Here is a 14,075-nt window from a genome sequence, read left to right on the forward strand (position 1 = left end):
GGGCTTCCCTGGTGGCGCAGTGGTTGCGAATCTGCCTGCCAATGCAGGGGACACGGGTTCGAGCCCTGGTCTGGGAAGATCCCACATGCCGCGGAGCAACTAGGCCCGTGAGCCACAACTACTGAGCCTGCGCGTCTGGAGCCTGTGCTCCGCAACAAGAGAGGCCGCGACAGTGAGAGGCCCGCGCAGCGCGATGAAGAGTGGCCCCCACTTGCCACAGCTAGAGAAAAGCCCTCGCACAGAAACGAAGACCCAAAACAGCCATAAATAAATAAAAAAAAAAAAAAAAAAAAAAAAGTGCATGACTGGGAAGCCTTTACAGTCTAAGAACTTTAGACCTCAGGGAAGTGATGGCTGCAGGATAATTCTGTCAAACCCAAAGGCACACCTGAGGGAAGCGGCAGGTGGAGGAAATATGATCAGAAAGGCTTGTTTAAAATACTGGCACTTTCAGAAGGACTAGACCCTTGTTCTGTTGCTTCCTTCAGCTTTTCTTCTCATTGTCATCCTGTTGTCAAAAATTTCTAAGACGTGGTCAGGCATGGGTGAGAGAGGAAATGAAAAAGAAATCACAAAAAGACAGACTAGAATATGATGTGTGATTCCTCAGCCGCGCTGTTTTGCACAATAATGAGGCTCTAGATCAGGATTCCAACTCTTTCGTCAGAGGTCCCAGGGGTGGAAGGTAGGTCTGTGTGTGACAGGCACACAGGGGGAGCGGGGACCTGCACAGGTGTGCTGACCCCTGCACAAGGAGCGGGGACGGGGTGCTGACACACGCACGACAGCAGCAGCTGGGGTGAGAATGCCGGACCACGGGTGTAGAGCATCTTCTGTGGCAGGCTGTAACGTCTGCAAGAGGTTGATGTGGATGGTACTCATCAGGAGGGGGCATAAACCCTCCCATCCCTGTTCTCGTGGAATTGGGACCAGGTAGACCAGGGTGACCCAAACATTTCTTCTACATTAGCTCACAGGGGAACAGAGGTGGAAAGAAATCCTGAGAGTAACCCCAAAGCAAAGGCAGCAGTGAACTAGAAACAGGGACTTCCCTGGTGGCACAGTGGATAATAAGACTCTGCACTCCCAATGCAGGGGGCCCGGGTTCGATCCCTGGTCAGGGAACTAGATCCCACATGCATGCCGCACCTAAGGAGCCCGCATGCCGTAACTAAGGAGCCCACGTGCCGCACCTAAGGAGCCCGCGTGCCGCACCTAAGGAGCCCACGTGCAGCACCTAAGGAGCCCACGTGCCGCACCTAAGGAGCCCACGTGCCGCACCTAAGGAGCCCACGTGCAGCACCTAAGGAGCCCACGTGCCGCACCTAAGGAGCCCGCGTGCCGCACCTAAGGAGCCCGCGTGCAGCACCTAAGGAGCCCGCGTGCCGCAACTAAGGAGCCCGCGTGCCGCAACTAAGGAGCCCACGTGCCGCACCTAAGACCTGGCACAACCAAATAAATAAATATTTTTAAAACAAAACAAAAAACCCCCAGAAGAACAGTGAATTAGAAACAGACTGGGCCAAGCAGAAGTCTCAGGTCCAGGGAAGGATCAGGACAGGTCAGTGTGCTGCCTAGATAGCTGTCGATGAAAAAAAATCAATAAACAATCAAGAAGAAGAATAGAAAAGAGTGTTATCTGAGCCATCTGAGGACTATAGCCCGGAAGCCAGCTTCCCATATGACTGAGGAACTGCTCCACAGAAGCATGGTTTTCGACACAGTTTTATATCTTGTCAGAACAAAGAACATCCAACAAGTCAGGGATCCATTCCTTGAAGGTTTGAAAGAAACAGACCAGCACATGCACAGCGAGTCAGCACGGCCTTCGCACCTGGGAAGGCAGTCTTGTCATCAGAGGAGTCCCAGCCTTGGTATCCCAGGAAGGGAGGCATTTAATCCTTGTGTTTAGCGTGGACATTCTTCACTTCTGGTCAGTGTGCCCTTTTCTTTAAAAATTAAAGCAGACGTACAATGTAGATTTGACAGGCCACAAACAGGTTGGGTTTTTTTTTAAGTTTATTTATTTTATTTTATTTATTTTATTTTTGGCTGCGCGGGGTCTTTGTTGCTGCGCGCGGGCTTTCTCTAGTTGCGGCGAGCAGGGGCTACTCTTCGTTGCAGTGCGCGGGCTTCTCATTGCGGTGGCTTCTCTTGTTGCGGAGCACGGGCTCTAGGCATGCGGGCTTCAGTAGTTGTGGCTCGCGGGCTCTAGAGCGCAGGCTCAGTAGTTGTGGCACTTGGGCTTAGTTGCTCCGTGACATGTGAGATCTTCCTGGACCAGGAATTGAACCCGTGACCCTTGCATTGGCAGGCGGATTCTTAACCACTGTGCCACCAGGGACGTCCCTGGATCCTAAGTTTTTGAAGTTCGTTTTTCCAGTAGACTTTGCCATGCTCAATCTTTTGGGCCCCAAAATTACATGCATAGCCTTAGAAAAATTTAAGGAACACCAAATAAGTAAGGTATTAACATTTTGCTAAATCCTTCCTAGTTTGTAAAGGATTTTAATGTGGTTCTGAGATAAAAATATGAGCTTTGCTTTGCGATTTATCTGGGGAGTCAGTTGAACTTGAGTAGATTATTCACTGTTTCATTACAGTTCACTAGGACTGAAGGTTTCTGTCTGGTGCATTTAGCTGTCTATTGCAAAAGAATTGCTGTGTACTCAGTAAAGCGCTGAAAGTGTAGAGACTGCAGATGAGATATAAATTTTACATTGTACTTTCCACTAACAAAAATTATTTATGCAAACATCAAAAGGAGAAACTGGCTTTCAAGAGGCATCTACACTTTAGTGATTTTTAATCTCTTAGTGGGAACACATTACTGACCAAAAAAAAAAAAAAAATCATTACTGCAGACAGCCATTCTAGAGTCTTGTAATGATTATCTCTATGGCTTGGAGATAACATGTTAGCAAATGGAAGTTTAGTTAAGATTCTAATAAAAAGAGCTATTATCATTGGAGAGTAAAAACTATAGCCTAAAGTATTTTAAAACTAGAAATTAATTTTTTTTTCTACTAGTACTGAAATCGTGTAGTTTATTGGAACAGATTCTACAGAAGAGGTGGGCTATGTGAAACAGGTGTGTTACACTTTTAGTGAAGATGATTCATAGCAATGCTACCAAACAGTAATAAAATCAGGGCTTCAAGGCTTTTACAAGTAGTCTAACAAATTCAGCTAATCTTATGTTTTCTCTACACAATTCCTGCCAAAGTCAATCCATCCCTTACAGTCTCTGCTTGATCCCCTGTTGTCTCCTGATACTTTTGGTCAGAGGCTCATTACCAAATTTGTGAATCACTTTCCAGTTGGCTTTGTCGTGTTAAATAAGATTCCATTATCAGATTCTGTTTCCAGATCTCTGACCATTAAAATATCCTTCCTCCTTAATGCCTGGCATGGCTCTGATTGGCCCCTGTCTTCTATGATACGGGCTGCTTTACTCATAAAGTCTGATTCCTTTGTAACGTGTTTTTCCTCAAAAGTGAAGTGTTCACATCTCTGCTGCTTCCTTTTTTTGCATGAACATAATTCTACAAGCTTTCTCCGTCCTTCATGTTACCCTCTGGAAACCCTGACTGACTCGTCTCCCTCTTTAACCATGCCCGGAATCAGCTGAAGCATGCCAGGAGCTGTGGGTGTGGGAGGACCAGATGGATTCAGGACCCGACGCTCAGAACAGTGGTTCTCTCAATCCTTCTGAGCGTCTGAGCTCTGGCATCTCTTTACAGAAGATGCACGGTTGTGGAGATGTTCAAGTGCATACAATTTCAGTAGATTTGTTGGGACTCCCTATTCGTTCATAACCTTCTGGGATTAACCACCTTGACTGTCGTGCTGAGGCCAGGCACAGGAGTAACCGGGGCAGCTTCTTGGTGGCCGCATAGACCTGGGCCCCCCACCCCCACCCCGGAAATTGGTATAAAGCAGAGAATCAGGAGATCTGAAGCTGAAGGTTTTTCAGAGTTATTTCTAAGCAGGATATATTTTAGAAATCAGATTTTGAAGCCACTTTTCAGTAATAACCCCATGAGTGAGGGGTTTTTTTCCAGAAGCTGATTTCACCCAAAAAAATGCGTTTAGTTGGCTCTTTCCTGGACAGACTTGTTCGGACATGTGCATCCTTTCAGGATGAAGGGCTTGTGAGATTTTAAAAACAGTCCGTTGGCTTCTCTCTTGCAGGCATTTGTCAGATGAAGTCTCTTGACTGGCTTGATTTGGGAATGACCGAAACCTAGTGGAAAGTCAGAGAGACATATGTTTTGACCACTGACCCTAACGTGTGGGGGTTTTTTTATGTCTGTTTTGTGGAATATATGGCATCTTGGAACCTACAGAAATGACAAGGCGGAAAAAATGTTAACAGTTTCTAGATGTGCTGTTTAACCAGACCATCGAACAAAATATTTGAAAAGAAGCGCTCAGCCCTTTGACTTGGTGTGCTTTCATCTTCGTGTATCTTCCTCTTTTTTGATGTCTGTATCCTCACTGAGTCTTCCCCCCATCTTCCCACTGTACCGTCATCTGCCTCGTTCTAGTGTTTTGGAGCAAGTCTGTACTGGCTTTGGGTCCTAATGAGGCTCCTGGGGAGGGTTGGGGGGAGCGGAGTGGGGAGGGGTACACCCTCCTGGCAGAGAAGCATCCTATCATGCATGCATTTTCCCTGATGGCCGGAGACGATGAAGTGTTAGCTCCCTCGCACACAGATCTTCTGTTTCAGCCTAACAGTGACCTCCAAACCAGGCTTGGATGCGTCGGGAAGAGCTGGGTAGATCTGATCCAGAGTGATGGACTTCCCAAATGTGTGGCACCCACTGTTGAATCTTATGCAGTAACAGGATAGAGCCTTTGAAGCACCAACGCAAATTTCGTCCGGCTCGTCTCCTGGGTGGGAGGGGAGGAGGGGTGGACGGCAGGCGTGTGTTATTTATCAGGTGTTTTCCACCTCTTCCCCTTTCAGGTTATGGCCACACTGTGCCCCTGTCCGACGGGGGCAAGGCCTTCTGCATCATCTACTCGGTCATCGGCATCCCTTTCACCCTTCTGTTCCTGACGGCGGTGGTCCAGCGTGTCACCATCCATGTCACCCGCAGGCCAGTCCTCTACTTCCACGTCCGCTGGGGCTTCTCCAAGCAGGCGGTGGCCATTGTCCACGCTGTCCTTCTCGGTGTGGTCACCGTGTCCTGCTTCTTCTTCATCCCGGCCGCGGTGTTCTCCCTCCTAGAGGATGACTGGAACTTCCTGGAATCCTTTTACTTTTGCTTCATTTCCCTGAGCACCATTGGCCTCGGGGATTATGTTCCCGGAGAGGGCTATAATCAAAAATTCAGGGAGCTCTACAAGATTGGGATCACGTGTGAGTATTGGGGTTCACGGACCCTGTCCCCGCCGGGGCTCTTTTGGCAGTTCCAAGCTCCCCCTCACCCACTCACGGAGAGCCACTCATCAGAGCCCTGACTGCTTTCCATGGATAAGTTTTCCATTTTGCCACCTTCCCATCACTTTCATTGCATCATGATTCCTTTCAAAATGCTTTAAGCAAAAATCTTATTACTGAGAATTGTTTTTTCCCAGGCACCTTAAAAGTACCCATCAGTTTCTTACCGGTAATGTAATAGACACTATAAGTGACAGCATAAGAATGCACCACACAGAATAACTTGATAATCAACTTTTGATTTAAAAAAAATTGCTCTACTTTATTAACTATTTTAAGCTCAAGAAAACCAGGGCTAGGATGTAGCCTGTTAACAATCCATCATGTTCTTTCATTTACCAGGAAAATCGTAAACCAGTTGCTTATCTCATTTGTCCATCTGGTTCTTTTTTGAAGACGTTAGAATATGTTTGCCTCTTTCAGAATTTTACATGTGGAAAATAGGCATAAAATTCAGATGGCCAGTGACTTATAACTTACACAATTTTTTAAAAATTCAATATAATGTCATGGAAAACTTAGAAATCCATTGGCAACAACTATTTATTTTTGTGTGTCTGTTTCCTGTCTTTTCACAATGTGTAGAATTACATCATACTGTATGTACAGTTTTCTTTTGTTTTTGATTTTAATTGAATTTAATTTTTTTATCCAGCAGGTTCTTACTGGTTCTCTATTTGATACATATTGGTGTATACATGTCAATCCCAATCTCCCAGTTCATCCCACCACCACCATCCCCTGTACGTATAGTGTTCATTTCTGCCTTCTCAGGAACTTTTCAAGACTCAGCTCATGCCATGTCTTCTAGGAAATCACAGTACATACTGAGGCAGCCGGATGTTCTGGCCTGGCCCTATCCTGTAGTCTTAACATGACAAAATGCTTATTAGTTGAACTGTATGTATTTTAGCTTTTCTATGAAACCGTGCTCACTCAGGACAAAGCCTTCACTAATAAACACCCAGTGCTTTCAAGAGTTCCTGGCTACCATACAAGTTCCATAAATATTTGCCAAATGGTTACAGGCGTGATTGCACATTTCCTCTAGTTACCATATTTATCTTTAATAGCCGCATAATATTTTATCGGGTGCCTATACCATCATCTAGTCCTGCTTCGATCAAATATTTATTTATTTATTTATTTATTTATTATTTTTTAAAATAAATTTATTTATTTTTGGCTGCGTTGGGTCTTCGTTGCTGCGCGTGGGCTTTCTCTAGTTGCGGTGAGCGGGGGCTACGCTTCGTTGCGGTGCACGGGCTTCTCATTGTCGGGGCTTCTCTTGTTGCGGAGCACGGGCTCTAGGTGCACAGGCTTCAGTAGTTGTGACACGTGGGCTCAGTAGTTGTGGCTCGTGGGCTGTAGAGCTCAGGCTCGGTAGTTGTGCACCGGCTTAGTTGCTCCGCAGCATGTGGGATCTTCCCGGACCGGGGCTCAAACCCGTGTCCCTCGCGTTGGCAGGCAGATTCTTAACCACTGTGCCACCAGGGAAGCCCTCCATCAAATATTTAGCTTGCTTCCAGTTGGGGGGCATTATAAATAACACTACAGTAAATACTCTTGTATGTTTACATGTTTTTCTACTTTGTTATCTTTCCAGGAAGTGGGCTGGGTGACCCAAAGTGAACGTGCCCTTTGGTGACTCATAGATCATGTTGACCCAGTGCTTTCCAAATGGCCTTATGAGTTTACAGTATCACCAGAATTACCTAATGCAAGACTTTCTTGTCTTGCATTAGGGTAAAATGTTTACCTCCTTATCGGAATTTAATTTTTTCATGACTTAAGAAATGTTGAATTTGTTTCTGTAATTAATTATGGCGGCTAGCTCTACTTTTCTCTTGTGCTAATTGTTTGCTCATAAATTTTGCCCAACGATTTAATTTCCTCAATTTTTCATGGAGTACTAAATCCTTACCGAACGTTTTAAGGCTTGTTTCCATGTGAATCGTGGTTTTTTTAGGCACTCTGAATAGTGCATGTGCTAGGTGGAACAAATGAACGTTCCAAAGGTATATTAGTTTGTGGATAGGCTAAAGTCCCGCAGCTTCTGTCTGAAACATCACGGGTATTTTTGTCAGCACTCAAGAGTTTGACTACATAATGGATGAAGGAAAAGGAGGAGATTTGCCATTAGTCTACTAACAATGTCATTGCTATTTCTAAAATATGCTATCTTATTACCAAAACCTAATAACCAAATTGTAAAGATACTAGAAAACTGTCACTTTGCATTCTTGACATAATCAACCCCCTTGTTCCTATTATGCTACCGATTCTGGCTTCCCTGGTTCATTTATTTTCTGAAAATCTTCCTTAAACGTTTTACCATTTTGGGTCATGAAACTGGGATTTTTGTTGTTCTTCGAGTTTTCATTTTCATGTTTTTGTTCCTTTCCCTGATGAAAAAAATATTTTTTCTGAAAACTGATTTTAAACACCTTGGAACTGACTTAAAATTACCGTTTTCCTATCACGGATTCCAAGGAATAGCACTTTACCTGAAGCAACAGGTTATCTTTCATGTTGGAATAAGAAACTGATAAAATTATTTGATGAATGGTCCACGTGCCCCAGAAATGACTAGTCACATAATGGAAAGCTTAGTTTGCTACTGGGTCTCAGTGAAAGTGTAAATAACCACACCCAAAGACCTTGTAAATATCCGCATCCATTCCTTTTTTTTTTTTTTTAATATTTATTTATTTATTTGGTTACGCCGGGTCTTAGTTGCAGCAGGAGGGCTCCTTAGTTGTGGCATGCGAACTCTTGGTTGCGGCATGTGGGATCTAGTTCCCTCACCAGGGACTGAAGCCGGGCCCCCTGCATTGGGAGCGCGGAGTTTTTTTAACCACTGCACCACCAGGGAAGTCCCTCCACGTCCATTCTTAAAGGACTTTTCATCTAGCTTAAACTGTAATTTCTACTGCTAAAAGCACTGAGTGCTGAAAAGGATGGCAAGCTTTGTTCCAAGCACTCCTGATACATCAGAAACTCTTCCGAAATGTCACTGGCTTTTTGAGAACACTGATTATACAGTGGAGGGGAGGTTGCCCTTGGGTGAGTACAGTGTGTTATCTCTCTTTAACAATGCCTCATCAGCCCCAACTTCTTTTTTTCCCAAAATCACACCATGTGATTCTGAATCATCCAGGTTTGTAGAAGGTTAAGTCATTCTTTTTTTAAAAAATTTTATTTTATTGAAGTATAGTTGATTTATAATGTTGTTAATTTCTGCTGTATAGCAGAGTGAGTCAGCTATACAGATATACATTCTTTTTCATATTCTTTTCCATTATGGTTTAATACAGGATGTTGAATATAGTTCCCTGTGCTATACAGTAGGACCTTGTTGTTTATCCATCTTATATATAATAGTTTGCATCTGCTAATCCCAAACTCCTAATCCATCCCTCCCCCTTGGCAACCGGAAGTCTTTTCTCTGTGTCTGAGTCTGTCTCTGTTTCATAGATAAGTTTATTTGTGTCATATTTAAGATTCCACATATAAGTGACATCATATGGTATTTGTCTTTCTCTTTCTGACTTCACTTAGTTTGATAATCTCTGGGTCTATCCTTGTTGCTGCAAATGGCATTATTTCATTCTTTTTCATAGCTGAGTAATATTCCATTGTATATATGTACCACATCTTCTTTATCCATTCATCTGTCGATGGACACTTAGGTTACTTCCATGTCTTGGCTATTGTAAATAGTTCTGCTATAAATATTGGGGTGCATGCATCTTTTCAAATTAGAGTTTTCTCTGGATATATGCCCAGGAGTGGGATTGCAGGATCGTATGGTAGCTCTGTTTTTAGTTTTTTGAGGAACCTCCATACTGTTTTCCATACTGGCTGCACCAATCTACATTCCCACCAACAGTGTAAGAGGGTCACTTTTCTCCACACCCTCTACAGCATTTGTTATCTGTAGGTTTTTTAATCATGGCCATCTGACTGGTGTGAGGTGGTACCGCATTGTCGTGTTGATTTGCATTTGTCTAATAATTAGCGATATTGAGCATCTTTTCATGTGCCTGTTGGCCATCTGTATGCCTTCTCTGGAGAAATGTCTATTTAGGTCTAGGAGGTTAAGTCATTCTCCATTTTTCTCTGGGTCGTCCCTCTTTGAGCCATGGAATTCAAAACATCCCTAGAAATTATAGAAGTGGCAGTGGACTTATTCATCAGCAGATAGGTTGCGTCGTGCGTGACTTGATTGCCCTGAGACGCTGTCATTTCTCTCACACAGGTTACCTGCTTCTTGGTCTTATTGCCATGTTGGTGGTTCTGGAAACCTTCTGTGAGCTCCACGAGCTGAAGAAGTTCAGAAAAATGTTCTACGTGAAGAAAGACAAGGAAGAGGATCAAGTGCACATCATAGAGCACGACCAGATGTCCTTCTCCTCCATCATGGACCAAGCGGCCAGCGTGAAGGAGGACCAGAAACAGAATGAGCCTTTTGTGCACCCCCAGTCACTGGCCTTTGCCGACGGTGCCGCAACCCAGTAGGCTTTAGGGCTTTGCTGCGCTGTCCCAGAGCGCAGGCTCAGGGCAGTGGGAGGAGGCTTCACTTTGTTCATTTTGATGAGTATGTAAAAGCCAAGGTGACATTTTCACAAATATCTACTGTCTGCAATATTTTTTGTATAATGGAGCAAAGGAAGCTTTTACTCTGGAGGACTGTCTTAAAATCCGAGAAAATGGGGTCTGTACCCGTCATTCATATGTGACAAAATTATCTCGACTTTACTAATAGGTGAACAACACTCGAAGCAGGGTGTCTCTGTGGAGAGAAGCAGATTTTATACTTTTCATTGGGGACTTTGGGATTTGCATTTCAATCATTTAGCTGATGGTTAAATGGCAACATTTATATTTAAAAGCAAAAAAAGAAAAGCATAGAGATGTGTTTTAAAAATAAGTTTATGTGTACTGGTTTGCATGTGCCCATCTAAAATCATTATTTTTGTAGACTCTAAGTTAAACCTACTATTTATAATGACTAGATAACCATTAACTGTGTACATATAAAGTATAAATATGTTTATATCCTGTACATACGGTTTAGGTCACCAGATCCCAGCATACTTCTTAACCCAAGACTGTAGAGATTTTCCCTTGATTTCTCTTTATACTGAAGAATCAAAAGTTGCTGCAATAAAATAAGGGGAATAACACACTTACGAGTGAATTACTTTAGTATTCTGCTACAATAAATGTCTCTACCCTCTTGCAGTAGTATGGTCTCAAATGTCTAAAATGTTTGTAAGCATTTCTCTGGAGGTGAACAAGTAACAAAGAATATGATTTTGTAAAGAAAAGAAAAAAAAGTTAAGATTTTGTTTTGAAAGTGCATTATGATTTGCTATCGCCTAGTACTAAAGCAGAGAACCCAAACACAGACGCTCCAAATGAACAGATTCTGTCAAATTAGTCCGAGAGTTTTTTTAATTTATAAGTTGAATAAATAAAACTGTTAGTTGGTTGCAGTTGTATGCTTTAATATATCAAGAAAGTTTTTCCTCCACGTAGATAATAGGTATGCACTCCTTTGTAGAAACCATAAAGGCAACATTTAAATGCTATACACAGGACACTGTTAGGAATTTGAGAAGAGAACGTAATACTTCACTTGCAAAGCTTTTGTGAATCCGCAGAGAACACCCTTAACTAAATGCTAAACCTTAAGACCCTTCACATTGTTTTTGTTCTTTTTAATATGAAGCATGAGGTTCAAAAATGGGAGCAGGTTTTGCCTCTCTGTCAGAAATGAAATGTAAGGGAGACTGTCTTCTCCAGACTTTCTTTTTGTCACTGGCCAAGGGACAGATGTTGCCCTGGGGTCCTGAGGGAGGGGGAGCTGTGTCAGCCAGAGAACAGAGGCAGGGTCCCCTGGGGGCGGGATGAGAAAGTGGGAGTCTGGGCAGCGTGGCTGGGCCAGAACTGTCATTGGAACCCTCTAGTTGGAGGTGAGCAAGTGTGAAGTTGAAGGTCAAAGTGAACACTAAAGAAGAGGATTCTGGAAAAAAAAAAAAAAAAAGGATTTGGAGTGTGAGCTGTGTATGAACTGAAGGATGGAAGTCCTGGGCAGGAGTCTTCTAGGCTGAGTTCTTAAGAATCCCACAGAACGCCCTCAGGATAGAGAATCAGAAATCGTCCTTCATTGTGTGTGAACTTAAAGTCAGGCGTGTCCAGTAGGTATGTTGATTTTGGAGCAGCAGATACACTCAACGTGAGGAGAGAACGGTAGCTCAGAATAAGAATTAGCCTCCCCCAAATCAAAGGGACTACAGACCAAGGCATTGGAGCCGTCTCCCAAAGAATCTTAAAAAGAAACCCATGGGACAGATAAAGTTTGGCCCAAATAACTCCATTTATGAGTGGCTTCAGGAAAAAATGTTTAGGAATGTCTGGAAAACAGTCAGTCATGCTCATACTTCCTACAGACCAGCCTTACATGCCTTTTAGGAAATGAATAAGGAGATATTTACAAATCTTGAGATGTCACGGTAACTGAAATGGTCAATGCAAAACATTTTTAACCCTTTAAAATAATCAGTAGCACACTGGCTTCTTACTAACAGCAGCTAATATTTGCTCCAGAAAAGAGTTCATTTTAAATTGACACAAGCACGCATTGGAGGGCGATCATGGGATTATCTCTTACTCAGAATTCAGTGAGCAGAATTTCCCAATTGCGTGGCATCGTGCATCCATTTGGTGATTTGCTGTTAAATCTTCCATGCTGAGGAGAGCTGTGATGAATCCTGATATCCTCAATTCAGGAAGGCAGTCAGTCCTTTTGGGATGTAGTTTCAGAAATGCGTACATGGTCAAACAGATCCTGGGCAAAATTAGAAATAACCCTTCCTTAGAAAGCTGAAATTGAAATAATACAGTATTTACCATTTACTTTTTCAGCTGTGCCCAGTAAGGTTTCAGATCTGTGTCTTTAATACATGTAAAGTTTTCCGTGTAGTGATGGATTATTTTCCAAGAGTTTTACTTTATGAAAATTTGGTACATCCAAGCTTTCTGTATGAGGCAAAACATGAGATTGTTTGCTGAAGACAATATTCCAAACATCTCACTTATCTAATATGTGCTGTCAGGCAACCTCAGCTTTCTAAAATGCAATAATGAACCCAGAAGTAAATAAAAATGATTTTAAGTATTTTTCCCAGCCTGGCAGTCAAGTACGTTTAATAAATAAGCCCCCTCTTGGCTTCCCTCAGAGCTTATACTTACTTTGCACACAGGTCTCAAAAAAATTACTACTCTGATTTCCCAACCCACAGAAAATAAAGGAGCGTGCCGCTTCCCAATAGTTCCCAGACTTTCCATGTTATAATTTTTGGTGGCAGAGTACAAAAAAAAAAATTGTCTCAAGATGCAAGTTGGAAATAATGACCATGTAATTGCTTGGGCAGCTTTAAATTAGCAGTTTCTCTGTTCCTGTAAAAGCATCCACGGTGCCTGCACCATCCCCTTGGCCTCCTGTGCTCCCCATCAGGGAAGAAGAGTTTACTTCCTGACCGCTCTAGTGTACTTAGGAGGAAAATTGTCAGATGCTCCAGGAACGCAACAACTCTGTTATTCACAGCAAGTTGTATCCATTCTAAGCCAAATGGCAGGACATGCTCAGGTCGATATGACTGTAAAAGTATAAATATTTGTGGCAAAAATGGACTTTCCACATGGATAAAAATTTGCTTGGCCGCCTGTGTGTGGTTTGTGGATCTGAGTGCATTGCCACCCCGGCGAGAACCTTGTGTTAACTGCTGGTAAGTACACCAAGGAGAGCAGGCTTCTGGGAGCCTGACGTGAGGGACAGACCCAGATGAAGAAGAAGAGACCTGCCCTCTAAAACCTTCACAGGCTGAGGCAAATAGTTCCCGGGACGGCACAGTATTTTTATTGATGTTATTTCAGTTACACAGTTTTCATAACAATGTTAAACTCTGCTTGATATGCTCTGTTTAAGGAGATAAAAGAAAATGTATTTCCATACAAAATGATTAGAATTCGTTTTTAAGAGCCTTGCTTTTGAAGTGATCATTTCCACTGTCTAGGAAATTCCCTTAGACTAAGCATCTCACTTTCCAACAGGAGGTAGCACGGTAATGAATGTATAGCCTCGCTGTCATTGACATGTGAAGATGAGACCACTGCTTACATCTTCGGTAAATAAATTATGTATCTACATTATTTATTTTTAGTTGAAGAAACTGAGTTTTGAGAGTGTTTTTATATATAATTATATATACATCTATCATATAACTCAGCCCATAATTTCCATTTCTTAGCAGTGGCTAGAAACCCAGAGCCCATTAGCCATGAGGTATTTAACCTTCTAATGAATCCACAGATGCTCAAAGACATCAGCATAATTTACCTGAAACTCCTGCGTTACTTTGTTCGTGCTCTGTGTAAACACTGTTGACTCAAATTGCTGCATTCTTGGGAAAAGTGTCGTTTTTTTCATGTGCTCGATTGTATAATGAAAGCTTTCCTCTGTGCAGGTGTTCCCAACTTGGTACATGGTGTAATGATTGCAGTTTAGGACAGTGTGACCTTAAAACTGGGACTAAGCCTATTCCCAGCCATTAAGCAG

The 14,075-nt window shown here is 42.8% G+C and overlaps 1 protein-coding gene across 1 annotated transcript in view; it reads left to right on the plus strand.

Annotated features, from left to right (window-relative positions):
- Positions 1–10,946, plus strand: part of KCNK1 (potassium two pore domain channel subfamily K member 1) — a 47,604-nt gene extending 36,658 nt beyond the window's left edge. The window contains exons 2-3 of the mRNA XM_057531510.1: positions 4,973–5,368; positions 9,711–10,946. Coding sequence (XP_057387493.1) covers positions 4,973–5,368; positions 9,711–9,970 — 656 coding nt within the window. The 3' untranslated portion in view covers positions 9,971–10,946. The remainder of the gene's footprint in view (positions 1–4,972; positions 5,369–9,710) is intronic.
- Positions 10,947–14,075: the final 3,129 nt, after the last annotated feature.

The sequence above is a fragment of the Balaenoptera acutorostrata genome, chromosome 16, assembly GCF_949987535.1.
Source record: "Balaenoptera acutorostrata chromosome 16, mBalAcu1.1, whole genome shotgun sequence".
Classification (NCBI taxonomy): Eukaryota; Metazoa; Chordata; class Mammalia; order Artiodactyla; family Balaenopteridae; genus Balaenoptera; species Balaenoptera acutorostrata.